General features: G+C 42.5%; 1 protein-coding gene across 1 annotated transcript; it reads right to left on the reverse strand.

Annotated features, from left to right (window-relative positions):
• Nucleotides 1-8319: 8319 nt before the first annotated feature.
• Nucleotides 8320-14438, reverse strand: SEM1 (SEM1 26S proteasome subunit). Its single transcript, XM_071429042.1, has 3 exons — nucleotides 14272-14438; nucleotides 10397-10490; nucleotides 8320-8512 (listed from the first exon to the last, which is right to left on the reverse strand). Exons 1-3 carry the CDS (start codon nucleotides 14345-14347, stop codon nucleotides 8470-8472), a joined length of 213 nt encoding a protein of 70 aa, XP_071285143.1. The 5' UTR covers nucleotides 14348-14438; the 3' UTR covers nucleotides 8320-8469.
• Between the last annotated feature and the right edge of the window lie 1047 nt (nucleotides 14439-15485).

The following is a 15485-nucleotide window of genomic DNA, read 5'->3' on the forward strand; positions in this document are numbered from 1 at the left end:
TTGACTTACCCCATCCCCTCCCAAACAAATCAATATATTTGTTTTCAAGATTTTCCAGAGGTAGATTATAGAGGTTCAACTTCTTTCATGAACATTGGGCAGTTTCTCCAATCACTTGAAGCTTCAGTAAGAGCAATCAGTGGTGAGGATTAATGGTGCTCACTACACAGCTGATGCTGAAGTGCCTCAAACCATCACTGTTGCTTGTCACTCATTGTAGCTATAGAGCTTGCACCATGGAGATAGCCACACATGAAGGCAAAAACACTTCTCCACAGCCATTTTCCCACTCAAAACAGGACCCCTGAGTCTACCTGCTAGCAGCACTAGTGGCATGTATCTGAAGGACAGCTGTGGCTGTAGGGATGCTCCTCCCAGCCAGAGTCTCCTCACAGCTGACACCTCTGGGCACAGAGTCTCTGCTCTGACCTCTCACAGTTGCTCTTCAGGCATGTGGCACCTTCACTATATTAAGATGGTTTTGTTCTGTGTCAGCTTTGTGCTATGTTGGCAATATGCACAACAGTCTTACTGTGGGAAATCTCTCCTGAGTTAGCTCCATGGTTCTTCCTTGACTCCTCTTGCTTTCAAAATCTTTGTGGAAATTGCAAAGGTGAGCCCAGCATGAGACTCTTCCACCTATTGGCTGCAGCAAAACTAAGGAGGAAACTCCCTGAGTGCTCTTGCTAATATGACTTCATGCGGGAAAAATCACTTTTATGTTCCCAGTTCACAGAACTGAAGCACACAATATGGTTTCTCCAGGATGGACTCCAACCACTGGACTCCAGCTCCTTGGAAATATTGAATATTTGAGAATTTGTACACCTTGCTCAGTATTTTGAAACTTTATAAGGAATTTGAATCTAGCTAAGACCTTGCATTTAGATCTCTGTCTCTGCAGCCTTCTGAAGGAGGAGGGAAAGGAAACCCACAGCCCCCACACACAGAATGACCCAGCAGTGCAGTGAGGCCGGGGGAACAGCTCCAAACACAGCACAAACAGCCCTGTGGTGGTTCCTCGGGTCCATGGCTGCAAGGTCATTTTTGCCCCATGTTCCCAGGTGCCAGGTTCTGATCCCACATCAGTGGGAAATTGACAAACACCCTGGGACATCAAGGAAGCAAAACCAGGATGAGACAAAGACCTGGGAGGCAAACTGCCTGATTTAGGGCCTTCTGTCATGGAAGAGGTTAGAGACAGCACAACTCATGAACTCATGTCACACACCATTAACACACAGCAAAAATCACTGCAGTGCTGAGCAGAAGGAAAACAGGGAAACCATGGTGAGGAAATACTGAAACACTCATCTGTCCTTATTCCCTTTAACATATTCATATTTCCATCCTGCCATTCCTGCATTGCATCTCTACCATCTCTCTCTCAGCCATCATAAAGCATCAAGAACAATCTTGATTACCAGTTCCATGGTGGGCAGACCACTAAATCTGAGAGTGATTCAGTTCAGAACCTGCTGCAAAAACATACAACATAGATTTGTCTAACTTGAGCCTCCAGTTTCTTAGCCTTGCCCTACCCTTATAGTGAGGTTAAAAAACCCATCTCCTTATGGGACAATTTTCTTCACACAGGAGCTCGAGAGCTGTGATTAAATCACCATTCAACTGTCTCCTAGATGAAACAAACCAAGTTTCCTATTCCCATATCTTTCAGGTGTGCTGTTCTTCGGGTTAGGAGGAGAGTTCATTTCACGTCAGCCTTTTCAATTCAGATGCAACCTGGATCCAGTCTGTTTTGTCCACAAAGCAGAACCAGTGTCCCTTGCTTCCTCCTAATCTCTTCACTGAGGAGACTCCTCTTTACTTCCTTCTGCCTGACCCCAAACATCCACCATCTGTGGTCTTTTCCCAATGGCCATCACAACCCACTCCATTCTCTCCTGCAGAGTATCCTGTGTGTTGTTTCAGTCTCGCTGACAGTTTCAGGGCAGGAAGGCCATGCTTGATGCTGTGCTTGTAAAAGCACCACCTATGCCTGTTCTGACAGAAGGCTACTGCTAAAGGGTGTGTTTTCTCAATAAAAACATAACCTGCAAGCCCTAAATATGTGTATAACATCAAAGTTATTTTTAAAAAGAACAGCAATTGCTAAATATTCCACAGGAACCGCAAAAATAAAGAAGCCTATTTTAAAATGTCATATATCTATATATTCTTTTTTTAAGATGAGTCATGCAGTTTCTGCAGCTCCATCAAGTTCCAATCAAATCTCTACTCATTGGTTTTATCACTCTTGATTACTTTTTGAACTGCTATAATTCCTCTAAGGCTGGCTTACCCTATGCCAAACCCTCTTTGTGGTACAGACAGCAAGCACCTACAAAGGGAGCAGACAGGCTCTAATGAGGCATTTCAGCCTAGAAATGCCTAGAAATGACATCCTGGGAGGGATGTACAGTACCATGGTAATCTAACTCATGCTCACAGGCAGTGAAACACCATTGTGCTCTTTCTTTTAATGGACATTGATCATAGAATAGCAGAGCAAGGAACAGAACCCAGCACACATTTTAGTGAAATTTCTTAGCAGCTAATACTTCATCTATGAAATGTCATGTCAGAGGCTGGGAGAAGATCACATTCCTAGGCTGAAGTTGAGGCTCCCACTGGGCAACACACAGTACTATTCATTTGCTGCCCCCTCTGCACAGCCCATTTCTTGTCTGAGGTGCCAGGGATCAGCTGCAGCTGGAACCTGGCTCTGAAAAGCCACATCTGGTTACAGCACTGAGCACTCAGAAGCTGGGCCCTGCAGGTGAGAGCCAGAGAACTAAGGTCATGCCTGTTGGATAAAGTCTGCTTTGCACAGCACCCTCTGGAATTTTAATATGCCCCAGGGGAAAAAAAAAAAAAAAAAAAAAGAGAGCATAATCAACCCTAAAAAGCCACTGAAGCAATAGTCTTGAAATGATACATTAGAGGTCTTGCCATTTCACAGGCATAATTTGGAGTGAATTGCCCTTTACAGTGATTCAACCTGTGATGTGCTCACATACCCTCTCAGTTGCTGCTTTCTGTTTAGGAGGGATTTTTACCCTTTCCCATTTTAACCTTCAGAGCAAAAACAGGTGGTTTTTTTTATCTTGCTGCCATGGTTTCCTCTTTCCCTGATGTTCTTCTGGGATCCTCCTCCATGGCTAACTGCCAGCCAAAAAGAAAATGTGCTTGGGTCTCAGCTCTGCCAGCTCACACTCACCTGCACAGAGGGCACAACAGGCAGCTTGGGAAGGGAGAAGGAAAACTAACATATTGAATACTTCAGAGTAAGACTGATCACACTCTTCTTCCAGAGCTTACACTTTGTGCATTTGTGGCCTGAACTGGGTATCTTTGGTGTAAGAAAGCAGTACTGAGCTGAGCACAACAGAATTATTGCACCTTTGTTTTCTGGATATGCTGTTACCACCCAGCCACCCCACTACTTTTCCTGAGGGAGAAGTGGCTGATAGCATCAGTTTGTTACTCAAGTCTTGAAAAACAGGGTTCAAACATTACTGCCAGCTGGACAGTATCACTCAACAGCCTGGTGACTGGGACAACTCCTAATGTCATAGGAATCTTTGTTAGAGGCTTGCATTGTACAGTTCCACCACATCCCATTTGGACGCTGCAAACCAAGACCGTGAGGAAGGGAAACACGAAACACAGCCCATCTCCCACCCTCCCCAGGGTCTTGCCTTTACACCTCACAGACCACCAGCTCCCTCGGGAAGGAAGGGCTTTTATTTTGCCCTTTTAGGAGGGACCCAAGGCAGGTGAGGTGGCTGGAGCATTGGCAGGGCTGGTTTTGCCTCCCGGGTGAGTCACCAGCTGCCTTGCCTCCATCAGGTGCACTGTAAATCCAGACCAGTGCCTGTTCCTTTTCATTAAGAGCCTTGAGCTCACTGCAGGAAAGATGAAAAGGGCTGGTCATTATCCATTACATGTGACCCATTCACTTGCTGATGGGCTGGTTTTCATCTCCCTGCCCTGCCTGTAGGCAAGCATCCCCCAATACCCTAATCTGCTTTTTTTGTTCTCCACCATTTATTTTCCTAGGAGCCTTGTCAATAGTGGCTCCATTCCCTTCCCATGCCTCCCAGCGCTGTGGATTCAGAAGCCTTAAAGGGTTCCAGCTCACGGTAACACATTCCAGAAAGTCTGACCGCTTATTATAAAGCCAGTGTAGGAAGGATTTGAGAAAAGCACGATGTAACAAGAGAGCTGGGTAGATGTAGAGCACACGCAGCCTGGAAACGCTCGAAGGTGAACGGGAAGGGGAGGCGGGGGCATTTGGAAGCCCATTAAATGAGAACTTATCATCCGATTTATGTAAATCACTTCAAATGCCTTCATTTATTAAAAGTATTAAGCTGCATTACTGTTTGCATTTGGTCCCCTAATTTGGTTGCTAATGTCTAAAACAACTGTTGAAAATAATTTGAAATTAATGTTCCTATATAATTACTTAATGAATCTCACATTCACTGCCCTTAGCTCGCAGTTGACAAAGGATCTCACCCGCCACATGTAAGAGGTTGGAATACCGACTGTGATTTTAAAATGGTTGCTAAATTATAGTTTGCAAATATTTTACATTTATATCACACACTTCATCTTGAAGGATCTCACTGTGTTTGAAATGTTACATAACATTTATTCTTTAGTAAAATTCCACCACAAAAACTTTCTGGGCATCAATCTTCTTATTTCCCTGCATGCCTTGAAATTAAATCAAATTTAGCTGTATCATTATGCAAACAAAAAAAATCATACCTGCATTTAAAGATTATTATTAGTGCTGTAAAGTCAGACAGTTAAAAGATAGGAAATGCTGGAACTGAGACTCTGAGCAATATAAGTTCCTTTACCCATACATATGTCTTCTCATAGTCTTTAATTTTACAATCACGTATTTTCTTATATGTACCCCCTCCCTCAGGGGACTTATTAGTCCTTGTTAGTGTTCAAGAAAAAACAGGATAAGAAAAAAAGTAAGGTCCAAGAAAAAGCTAGCAGGGAAAGGTAGCCATTTGTGGAGTCCTTGCCTCATTCCTTACAAAAGCTGCAAAGGTTGTAATGCATGCGCCTCCTTTTCTGGGTGGCTGACTTGGTACCCCATAAATCCTGAATGGCAGACACGCTGAATATGCACAGCAGTAACTGAAGCTAAAGAAACATTTGAACGTGCAGAGCATTTTACATACTACCAAACCCAGTGAAAGACAAGGTCCTGGGGTCCCACACTTAAAATAATCGTACACTTCAAAGGGGGGAAAAGACTTCTCCCTCTCCCAGGGACAGTGGAAAATGTATCTGAGCAATTGCAAAACAGCCCGACTGCTGTGTTCTGGAGACCCACATTTACTGGTTCTCTACAGCACCACGTGGGCAGGGTGCAGCAGGAGGGGAACAGGACACACTGTGACCCAGCAGCAGCAAATACCTGGGGAAGAGGCTGGTGCTGTTGCATAAGCTAGCAGAGGGAGGCAGGCACCAGGGGGGAGACAGCAAAGGCTATTCTGAAACAAAAGAGCAGAATTTAAGGCCTTCCAAACAGCCTTACTTTGGACTGCTCACCATTCTGTGTGCTTACCTGTGACTTTGCATTTCTTCTTAGGAGTGTATGGTTTCTTAAGGATCAAGGCAAAGCATGAGTGCCAAACATTGGCAATCAGGTATGTTCCAGAGGTTTCCTCCAAATTAGCTGAACAGTGCTTTGCCTAGAGACATCCTCAGCATCTAGGTCACAGTGAGTCCACCCTCCCCACGCTGCAAAACATGCCCTCCTTTGTCTTGTAGAGAGCTGTAGATGTGTGCCACATAGCCTGGCAGGGCTCAGATAAGGATACTGGCCAAGAGTTCCACAGCTTGGCTGAGGGATGGGCTACTGAGGAGGATAGGTCCCCAAACACAGGACAACATCAACCTAAATCTCCTTGCTACAACAGGGAACAGAGACTACCCAGCAGCCCACACCCAGCCATCGCCACGCACACACCTCCACGTGCTGTCCTACTTTCTGAACTAGAAAGTCCAACCTCTCCTCCGCTCAGATCTTTGCCAAACCTCCCTCTCTTCAACACGTTCCCACCCCTGACAGGCTGCAGATCTTCCTTCCGAAATCTTTGTCCTCTCTCAGTGGGTCCTCCCTCACAAGCCCAAAGTATTCCTGTCTCCCACACTTCATGCATTCCTCAGCTAACAGGGATCATTACAACACCTCCAGGAACAACCGCCAAAGGAAACCTCTCCCAGCAAGGCCAATCTAAAAACTCAAGTCTGCAAGCACACAGGAGTATTAGTTCCTTTTAAAGGTGAATGGCAGGTACATTAGGGTGAATTACACTGAGACATCCTGGCCAACCACCTCAACATCCTTCCTGAACACCAAAGCTGTCAGAAGTGAACCAAAATGGGCAAAAAGTCCCTAGTTTGTCTCAAAGACAGCATCATAAGACCGTATCATCAAACTGACCTTCAAAGCAGATTGCTTGCCTTATTTTCCAGCTGGGGGTTTCATACCACAACCCAGCAGCTGAAGGTTGATACTGTCAGAGTGCAGAGCCACTACCTCAGCCTAGGCTTCCATTCGAATTCTGCTTTTGTGAAAAAGAGGGAAAGATAAAGATACTAATATAAATGAGGCTCAGCAAAAACAAAGCCTTCTTGAGGCAAAGATGCTTTTCCATCTCCATGGCTTCCTCCCGGCTGCTTGCAATCACTGGGACAAGGCTGCTTTAGTCAGGTTTCCAGAATCCTGTAATGGAAAGCAGCTGTCCCTTTCCAGATTGCACCAGACATCTCCACAATTATTTTGTCATCTTCTTTTGGTCAGTTGTGTTACTCAACTTCCCAGTACTGCTGTGTTAATAACACCAGCAATCCTAGGACTGTACTTAACATACTTTTCTTCTAAATTCCCAACACTAACCTGAGGATGTTTGTATTGCTATTTGCCACTCAATACACAGACTTTACATTTGTTGTGTCAAAATATGAACTTCAGGACTTGCATTCTACTGAAGTGGGCTGCATGACTCACATATCTCAATGTGAACAATTTAAGTGACTACTTGAAGTAGGCAAGCCTACTTGAAAAGCCTTCCCTTTCTTTTCCCAAGCCAACAGAGCTGGACAAACTACCAACATTCAACACCATGTGACATATTTAGTTTTGCAGAACTATTCAGTTTTGCAGAACCATTCGGATGGCAATGAAGTTCTCAGTCTTTACATAGCTATCTTCAGAAAGCAGCAGGAGTCACAATGAATCTTAACTCCACCATTAAAATAGCACTACCCAACAATTTTGAGGAAACTTCCTCACATTTTGCATTAATCAATGTCATAACATATGACACTCAGTTATTTAGCTAAAAAGGTTAAATAACTTCATGTCCAACAACTATACCTTTATCCTGAAAGCTAACTTTATGTAACAATTAAATCTCCATTTCTCTAAGTCAACAGCTAAAAAGCAAGTAGCTCATTCAAATTTCCATGAGTATGTAACTATAGATGCCCCTTTATTAAAAAACCCTAATTTAATTAGGAGCCATGGTTGCCATCTCCCTCTGTCTTTGCATACAACAGCTTTAACAGGTCCTTTGGGGAGGTTTCATGGAAGTGGTAATAGGTGTGGTAATTTCCACTTTCTGTTTTCTAGTTCAGAGAGTAATTGAATCCAGTCACTACTGCGATATCTTTCTGGCAAATCTGTGTTGGCCTCCATGAAATGAGTTGGAAGTTTGATTTCTGTTCTCCGCAGGCATGTTTGCGTGATACAGATGAACTGCTGTAACTGGCAAATTGGAGGCAATTTCAGCAGAGATTCCCAGGCTCAAATAAGTGCAAGAACAGAACTTTCACCTCCAGAGAAGTCTCATCTTTAACAGTCCTGAGAAATTACAGGACTAGATTGGAGAGTTTGGATTTCTGCTGTTGCAAGACACTTTGAACTCTGTTTTATTAAACCAGCACTCATATGAAATGACTAAAAAAAAAAAACCCCAAGTCATTATGAAATAAAATGCTGAGGCAAAACAAGCTTTATCACTCCCTAATACTGCTTTCAATCTCTGCTGCATTTTAATTGGAGTACATAAGTATTTTATTTCCTGTGACAACAACATTAATTAGTCTTCATTCTGGTTACACATGTTTAGCCCCCCAGGCAGCAGCCAGTGCAAGAGCATCAGCCACTGCCAGACCATTAGTGGCATTCCAGGCAGGTCCGTGGATTCCGCCACACAAGACAATTCAGAACCAAAATACAACGTACCAGGTGAGTAGAGGCTAAATGTATGACCAGGCTAAGATTAAAAACTTTATTTTTTATACAAAACAATAATAAATCCAAGCAGATAATGAACTAAGTGTGTCTTGTCATTTCCCATCTTTTCTTCTTTTCTCAATAAAGTCTATCCACAGTTCAGTGTTAAACCACTCCATATTCTGCAAAAGCTATGACGTTTCCATCTTGTATCCATGTTTTTCTAATTCAGCTCTGTATAGAAGAGAGACATATATTGAAACACATACACAATACTGTTAGATATGTGGGTTTTTTTAAAATTAAATATACTACACCATATACAATCATTTTAAATAGCAATGTTGTACTGCTTTTTTATTCATACCAATTACTTTACCCTTACTTTCTAATTCTTAAACTCCAGTTTTTTATCTTAAATCACTATAAGTGACTTCTCAGTGAAAAATTCAAGTATTTGTTTTAATCACAGTTATTGCCCTCTGACCCACCATATGGCACGAAGTAGCACCTATGCACCTGCAACATCTCCAAATTCATTAGCATAAACAAAATATTATCTTATAAATATTCTCAAGAATCTTATACATTATTCTCAATATTTCCTTAACTCAAGCAAGCTCACTATTCTATATGAATTAACTGCACGTGCTTCCAAAACAATTATAAGCTTTTTTATTTTTTCTTTTAGAATAATGCAGTCTGGAATTTTTATTTATGTCTTGGTGCAATACACCTTGCAGTGAACAATTCTGAGGGGTTGCTTTGTTGTCCTTAGTTGTGGCCAGGACAGCAAGTTGGGAACTACAACTGTTATCACTCCTGCCCTGCCACCACTTTGCTTCTCACCTGCCTCTGAACACACCAGCCAGGATGCATCCTGTTTTATCCCCTTTTATTCTAGCACACGTGTATCTAGATACAGAAGTACAAATCTCTAAAAATATTTTGGGTTAGTTTGCACATTTAGTAGTAGGACTTTAAAAGTGGAGGACTGCAGCATTTGCTTTCTAGAGATGGAAGAAACACGCTACAACCAGGCAACACTGCAAACCACTATATGGTCACCAATACTGCAGGCTGCAACTAAGGCCAGTTACATAAAGTTTGTCTAGATCAAATGTGTCTATCAAGAATTGTACTATTTCTTAAAAGTCTGATTCATTACATGTTTACCAATATTACCATTTAACTGCCTTTGAACCATATATGAAATAACTATGCTAACAATCTTTTATGCAGAAGACACAAAAATAATTGCTTTCCCTGAGTACAAGGGAGATCAACCCAGGAACTGTTTAAGCAGGCTGTATTACAGACAGTTTGCTCCTCATGCAACACACTGAGGGATTAATTATAAAATCTGGCTTTGTTCTGAATGCTTGAAACAATTTAAGTTATAATTATGCGTCAGTAAAGGATTACTGAAACTACAAGTGACAAAGAGGATTAAGCAACTGGTTTAGAGGTACACAAATTGCTATCACTTTTTTTAAAGCATGTAATTAGCAATTACTTTGCTGTTGTTGCTCATAAACCGTATGTTCACCACATAGGAAAGAACCTGCACGTTAACACAGATCACTAATCTCCAGAAAATTTACCCATTTGGACAAAGAACAGCAGTGCTGTTTTAAAGTACAGACATAAAAACTGTAATATACTTTGCACACCACACAGCACAAAGAGATAATCTTGGATGCCTTGCCATTAATCTTGGCAGTACAATTCAGAACTTTCACACACACACATAGAAAAGTCATTAGAAAAGGATCCATTCATGTTAAATTGACAAAGTGTCAACTATATCTCAACTTTCCATGATCTTTGCATTGTTTGCATAACAGAGCAAAATTCTGTCACCACAATGCCCTAAGGCATTTTCAGTAGAATTATTAAAAGATGAAATGCTGATCAGTACTTCAGAGTCTTGTAATCCCTAAGTCTGGTTCTAAAAGGCTTTAAATAGAAAAGCAAAAAGTAGAGCTCTCATTTGCTTCCATTTAAGATCTTTATTTTTTTAAAGTAAGCAGATTTCAAACTTTCAGATATTAACTAATCAACTCAATTTAAAGTATTTTACCCATCTTCTAGAACAGAAAGTTTAAATGAAATTACCTTAACTGATTGGAAAAATCATCTTCTACATTGTCATCATCCCAGTTGTCTTCCCAGACATGTGCATCTTCATCTTCATCTAAACCAGTCCAATCTAAAGACAGAAAAGCAGGTCTAAATACTGTATGTGCACTGATTTGGTACCTTGTCTTACTGACCAGTTAGTTCAGCCACAGGGACAGGCAGACTTCTGGTAAATTTAACACAGAAGTCTGGATCACATTCAAGTGTTTATGAGTCAGATCTAAAATACATCTCAAAATTTCTGTAATTACAACAAAAATGAAACTTGGTGAAAAAAAATCATTACACACACATCATGGCTTGAAAGATTAAACATTCCTAAGAGATATTTTGCATACTAATGGATAAACTGTAGCATCATCCTTCCAGATTTGTATTTAAACACCTTTTTCAAATTAAAAAAGAAAACATGTATCAGATGCTTTCACCAAAACACAGACACAATCTCTGTTCCCTCAAATCAGATGCAGTCAGTCTATGGACAAATGACAAAAAACTATCTGTGATGCAGAAGCAAAGGCAAATTGAGTTAAGCATCTGCAAACAGCACTTGATACCTCTAACCAGCTATTTCTGGGTTCCCAAGACAGCAGAAGCTGTCTTGCCTTTGTAGGGAAACACTTTATGTCCATTTACTAACTTTATTTATATTTTTCCTGTAATAAAGTAATCTGGCACATCACCCTTGACAAATTACTCATCACACACTTAATGCTTCATTATTAGAAAAAAAAAAAATAAAATCAAACAAAATAGTTCAGAGAAATAATGAAAATTCAAGGCTCAGAATCACTATGAAAACATAAGTTGGCTTACTTGATTTTTTTTTAGTTTCTCAGTTTATTCCTACTGAATGACACACAGTTTTTCAAATGTTAAAAAAAGAAGCCCCCCCCTAATTTTGACACTTGCACCTTTTTATTTCTGAAAGTCTATTAGTGTATTTAAAGAGATAACACTGATGTTCCCCTTTCATTCTAGTAAGCCATGTGCTGCCCATGCACAGAAAGCTCTGAGGACTAAGGCCTAAAGTAACATTAAACACTGATGGAGGTATGGGGGGAGCAGGGGAGAAAGTCAGTGGGTAAAACATCAAAAACTAATTCACTGTGAACAGCTAACTTTCTAAGAATGAAGCCTGGTCTTTGCATTTTCTCCTCCTTTTTCTAACACTGACAGGCAACAAAATTAATATTTGAGATTCACCAGGACAGGAAAATCCATTTGTCACTGATTAAAGACACACGTGTGGAAGGCATTACAATTAAATTTCCCTACTCAAATAAATTATATAATGGGAAAATATGAAGGAGCATAGAAGTTGTGCTGTGAGAGCAAAAGAAAAAAACTGGGAAGAAAAGGTGAAGAAAAAATGTTGTATAAAAAAATGCATTATTTGGATTTACTTGTATTGCTAGTTGCTCAAAGGCAAGGGCTTATCCTTTACAACCACCTGCAATAAGCTGTGCCCTTGCCAATTTATATTCCACTGATTTTTTTTTTCAAAAAAGAAACAACTTTACTGATTAACTGATTTTGAAGAGAGAAAAAACAAAGCTCAAACAACTTAAAATTAACACAAAGTCAAACTTTTCTATCTACAAACATGTAAGTAGCTCAGACAGAACCACCAAGGTGAAAAAACAATCTCCCAGTAACTCATATCCAGCACAACAAACAGCAGCTTCAGTCACAGAAGATCAGCAGGGCAGACTGCAAAAAGATGCTCTAAATCACACTGAGTAAAAAGGAGTCAGAAAGGCCCATCTCATCTTCCTTGCTGGGGTGGAGAGTGAAAGCAAAGCCTAAATTACATTCTCATCCCCACAGGACAAGATTCTGCAGCATCTGCATATATTGTAGACTGTATCTCTCTGTATATTGAGACTATTACCCCCGAATTGTATCATACAATTATTACTCCCTGCTACATTATATGCCTGTGACTAAACGAAAGTAAAAAAGGTAGAGCATTATCTGGGATTGAAAGTATTAAGATCACTTAAGAGTCTACTACCATTAAGTACTACTAATATACACCAAAACTATAAACTTGTCATGGCTGAACCCCTTAAAAATGTATTTTTATATGCTGATCACTGATTGTTTTATTTTGTACTTGGGAAACAACAAACAGTTTTTAGGATTTTAGGGTTCTTTATGCCATGCTCTATCACTTCACATTTTTATATTCTGAAATGCACTGTACAAAAGATTCTTAAGTGGCTCATTTACATGTCTTTTCATCTACTATAGTATACTTACGCTATACTTCAAAGTATCTTATAAAAATTGGGCACGTCTGGTTTTGATACATAACTTGATTTCATAAATTGTTTAAGTAAATTTTTAGGCTGAAATAAACCCCAAAAGTCCGTGTTTTCATCCTTTAACACAGATTTGCGTTATCTAATTTCCTTTGAATAAAAACTGGGTAATAGAACACAAAGTTCTTCTGTTGCTAGAAAGTGGTGTTTTAATTTGAAAGAACAACAATTTGGAATGGGTTTGAGCCCAGTTATCACAATTCTTTCCTAAACACTGAAGATAACAGACAAAGTGGTCTGAACACTCAACATCTCAAAACTATGACCTCACTTAAGGATTCAAATGGACCTTTTTAGACATTCTTATTTTCGGCAAGAAAGAACATCTAGAAGCCTGATGATGGTCACTTTTTAACAAGTCTCTGTTCCACCCACAAAGCCTGCACAGTACTTTGCTTTAGCATTACAGCCAGAGTCAAGCAAAACTAATTTCACCTTCTGTAACAGCAAGTCAGGGCTCTGCCCAATCCAAGGTCCAGAAGCTCCAGAGACTTCCCCTACTGTGAATACTTAATTTACATTAGATAAGATAAACTCTATTTTTAATTTTAGGAAACACTTAGGAAAACGAAAATATGGTCTTGTAAGTTTATTTAGCTAATATCCTAACTATGTAATGAACTTTATCAGTACCTGCAAAAACATTAATTTTAGCAGAACTAAAGGGCTCAGAACACCTAAAGCTTGTAATACCACAGAAAAACCACATGCAATAAAGACATTAGAGGAAAAAAAATCCTGATGTTACATTCATCGTAATATATATAATTTCTCAGGATCCACAACTCAAGACAGAATTAAGGACATAAAAAGTAAACATGCCCTAATAGGGATGTTTCCAAGACTATCGCTGGGACACTGAGTTGTTTCATTGAATTTAACTTCCTTATTAAGTATATCTGTACCTATTAAAAGCAAACCAGCATACACATACCCGTGCATCAATAGGTAAAGAAACTAAAAGTAACTACAGAGCGCAGTGTTTCATTTTCACATATTTTTCCACCTTACGCTCAGTTTCCAGCCCTCGTCCCTCCTCTGCCTTGCGATTCCCATCTCCGGTGTCAAAAAGCAGTAAACTTCTCCCGCACTTGTTCCCAGCCCTCTCGCACAGTGACACAGCACTGGCAGCGCGACGTGCCCAGCGCCGCGACACCGCCACAGAGCCGGGCACGGGCACCGCGATCGCGCTCGATCGCGGCTCTGCCGGCGCTGCAGCCCCTGCCCGGGCGGGGCTGCGCAGGGACCCGCGGGGCACCGGGGAAGCTCCCGCGGGGCTCAGTCGGGCCCTGCGGAGCGGCAGCACGGCGCTGCCCCGCGGAGCGGCCACGGAGAGACCCGCGGGCAGGGCCGGCACACACGGCGCCCCGGTTCCGCCCCGGTTCCACCGCCGGCCCCACCGCCGCTCCCGCCTGCCGCGTCCTGTCCTGCTCGCCCCGGCCGGCCCAGGCCGCGGCGGTCCCGCCTGCAGGCCGCGGCCTGTCGCGTCCTGGCGTCCCGTCCCGTTCCGCCCCCGCCCGGCACCTTCAGCCGGGAACTCCTCAAACTCGTCGTCCTCCTCGAGGAGCCCCAGGTCCACCGGCTGCTTCTTCTCCGACATGCTGGGCCCGCACCGCGCCCGCCGCCCCGAGCCTGCTGGGATCCCGCGGCCACCGCCGCGCCTGCGCCGCTGCCGGGCCCGGCTCCGGCCCGCGCCTGCGCCCTGCGGATGGCGGCTCTGCCGGCCCCGCCCGCCGCTGCGGCCCGGCACGGCCCGAGCCGGGGCTGAGGGAGCCCCGCGGGAGCTGCTCCTGCTGCGGCTCCCTGCTCTCTTCTCTCTGCAGTGCTGTGGAGAGAACAAGCTCGTTCCCTGGAACGTCAGACCAAACTGCACAGGCCACTGCCGCTGCTGAGCGCCTCTGTTCTCTACATTCTTTCATTATTGAGCAAAACCTATGGAGTATCAGCCTTCAGTCCTTCATCTCCAAGTCATAGTGTTGGAGTTTTTTCCCTTCTGGTTTTTCAGTGTAGTGTTTCAAGCCGCCAGGAGAGGTTTGGGTTGCACTCTAGGAGGGATTCATTCACAGAAGGAGTGATGAGGCGTTGGAACGGGCTGCCTTCCATGGAGGTGTTTAAGGAAAACCTGGCCGTGGCACTCCGTGCCGTGGTGTTTGGCCATAGGTTGGACTCGATGATCCCAGAAGTGTTTTCCGACCAAATTGATTCTGTGATTCCGTGGAAACTTAAAACTAATTTGCTATGTTCTAAATTCCTTGTCCATCACATCAGAGGAACGAGCAAGCAGCTTGAAAGAGTTTCACTAAGCTATTCACTAAGAGTTTAGGCTGTTACATGAAAAGTAGAAATGCTGCGGGTTTTTATTATTCCCAAGTGTATTCATTTCACTTAAATCTAGATTCTCTCGATGATTTCAACAAAGGCAAAGTTCAGCACTTACTAGCCTGAACAAGTTTGTGTGCATGGCAGCACCAGTGGCTTGTCTCCCAGCAATCACCTTGTAACAGTACTGCCAGTTTGGTGGAGGAGCTGGGATGTTTTCCCTTGCTCTGTGAGAAGCTGATTCACAAGGCAATGACTTACACAGCTGGATTTTATACTGTATCCTAAATTTAAAGTCAGGGAAACAACAAAACACTGGTGTGGGAATTCATGTATCATTGAGTTCCAACCCAGCATAAGCGTGTTCTGGCATGCAGCCACAGGTAAGGTGAGGTGGGAAATGAGCCCTTCTGCCAAGT

Source organism: Agelaius tricolor, unplaced genomic scaffold (assembly GCF_023055355.1).
Source record: "Agelaius tricolor isolate 1412-34295 unplaced genomic scaffold, bAgeTri1.0.p SCAF_6, whole genome shotgun sequence".
NCBI classification, from domain to species: Eukaryota; Metazoa; Chordata; class Aves; order Passeriformes; family Icteridae; genus Agelaius; species Agelaius tricolor.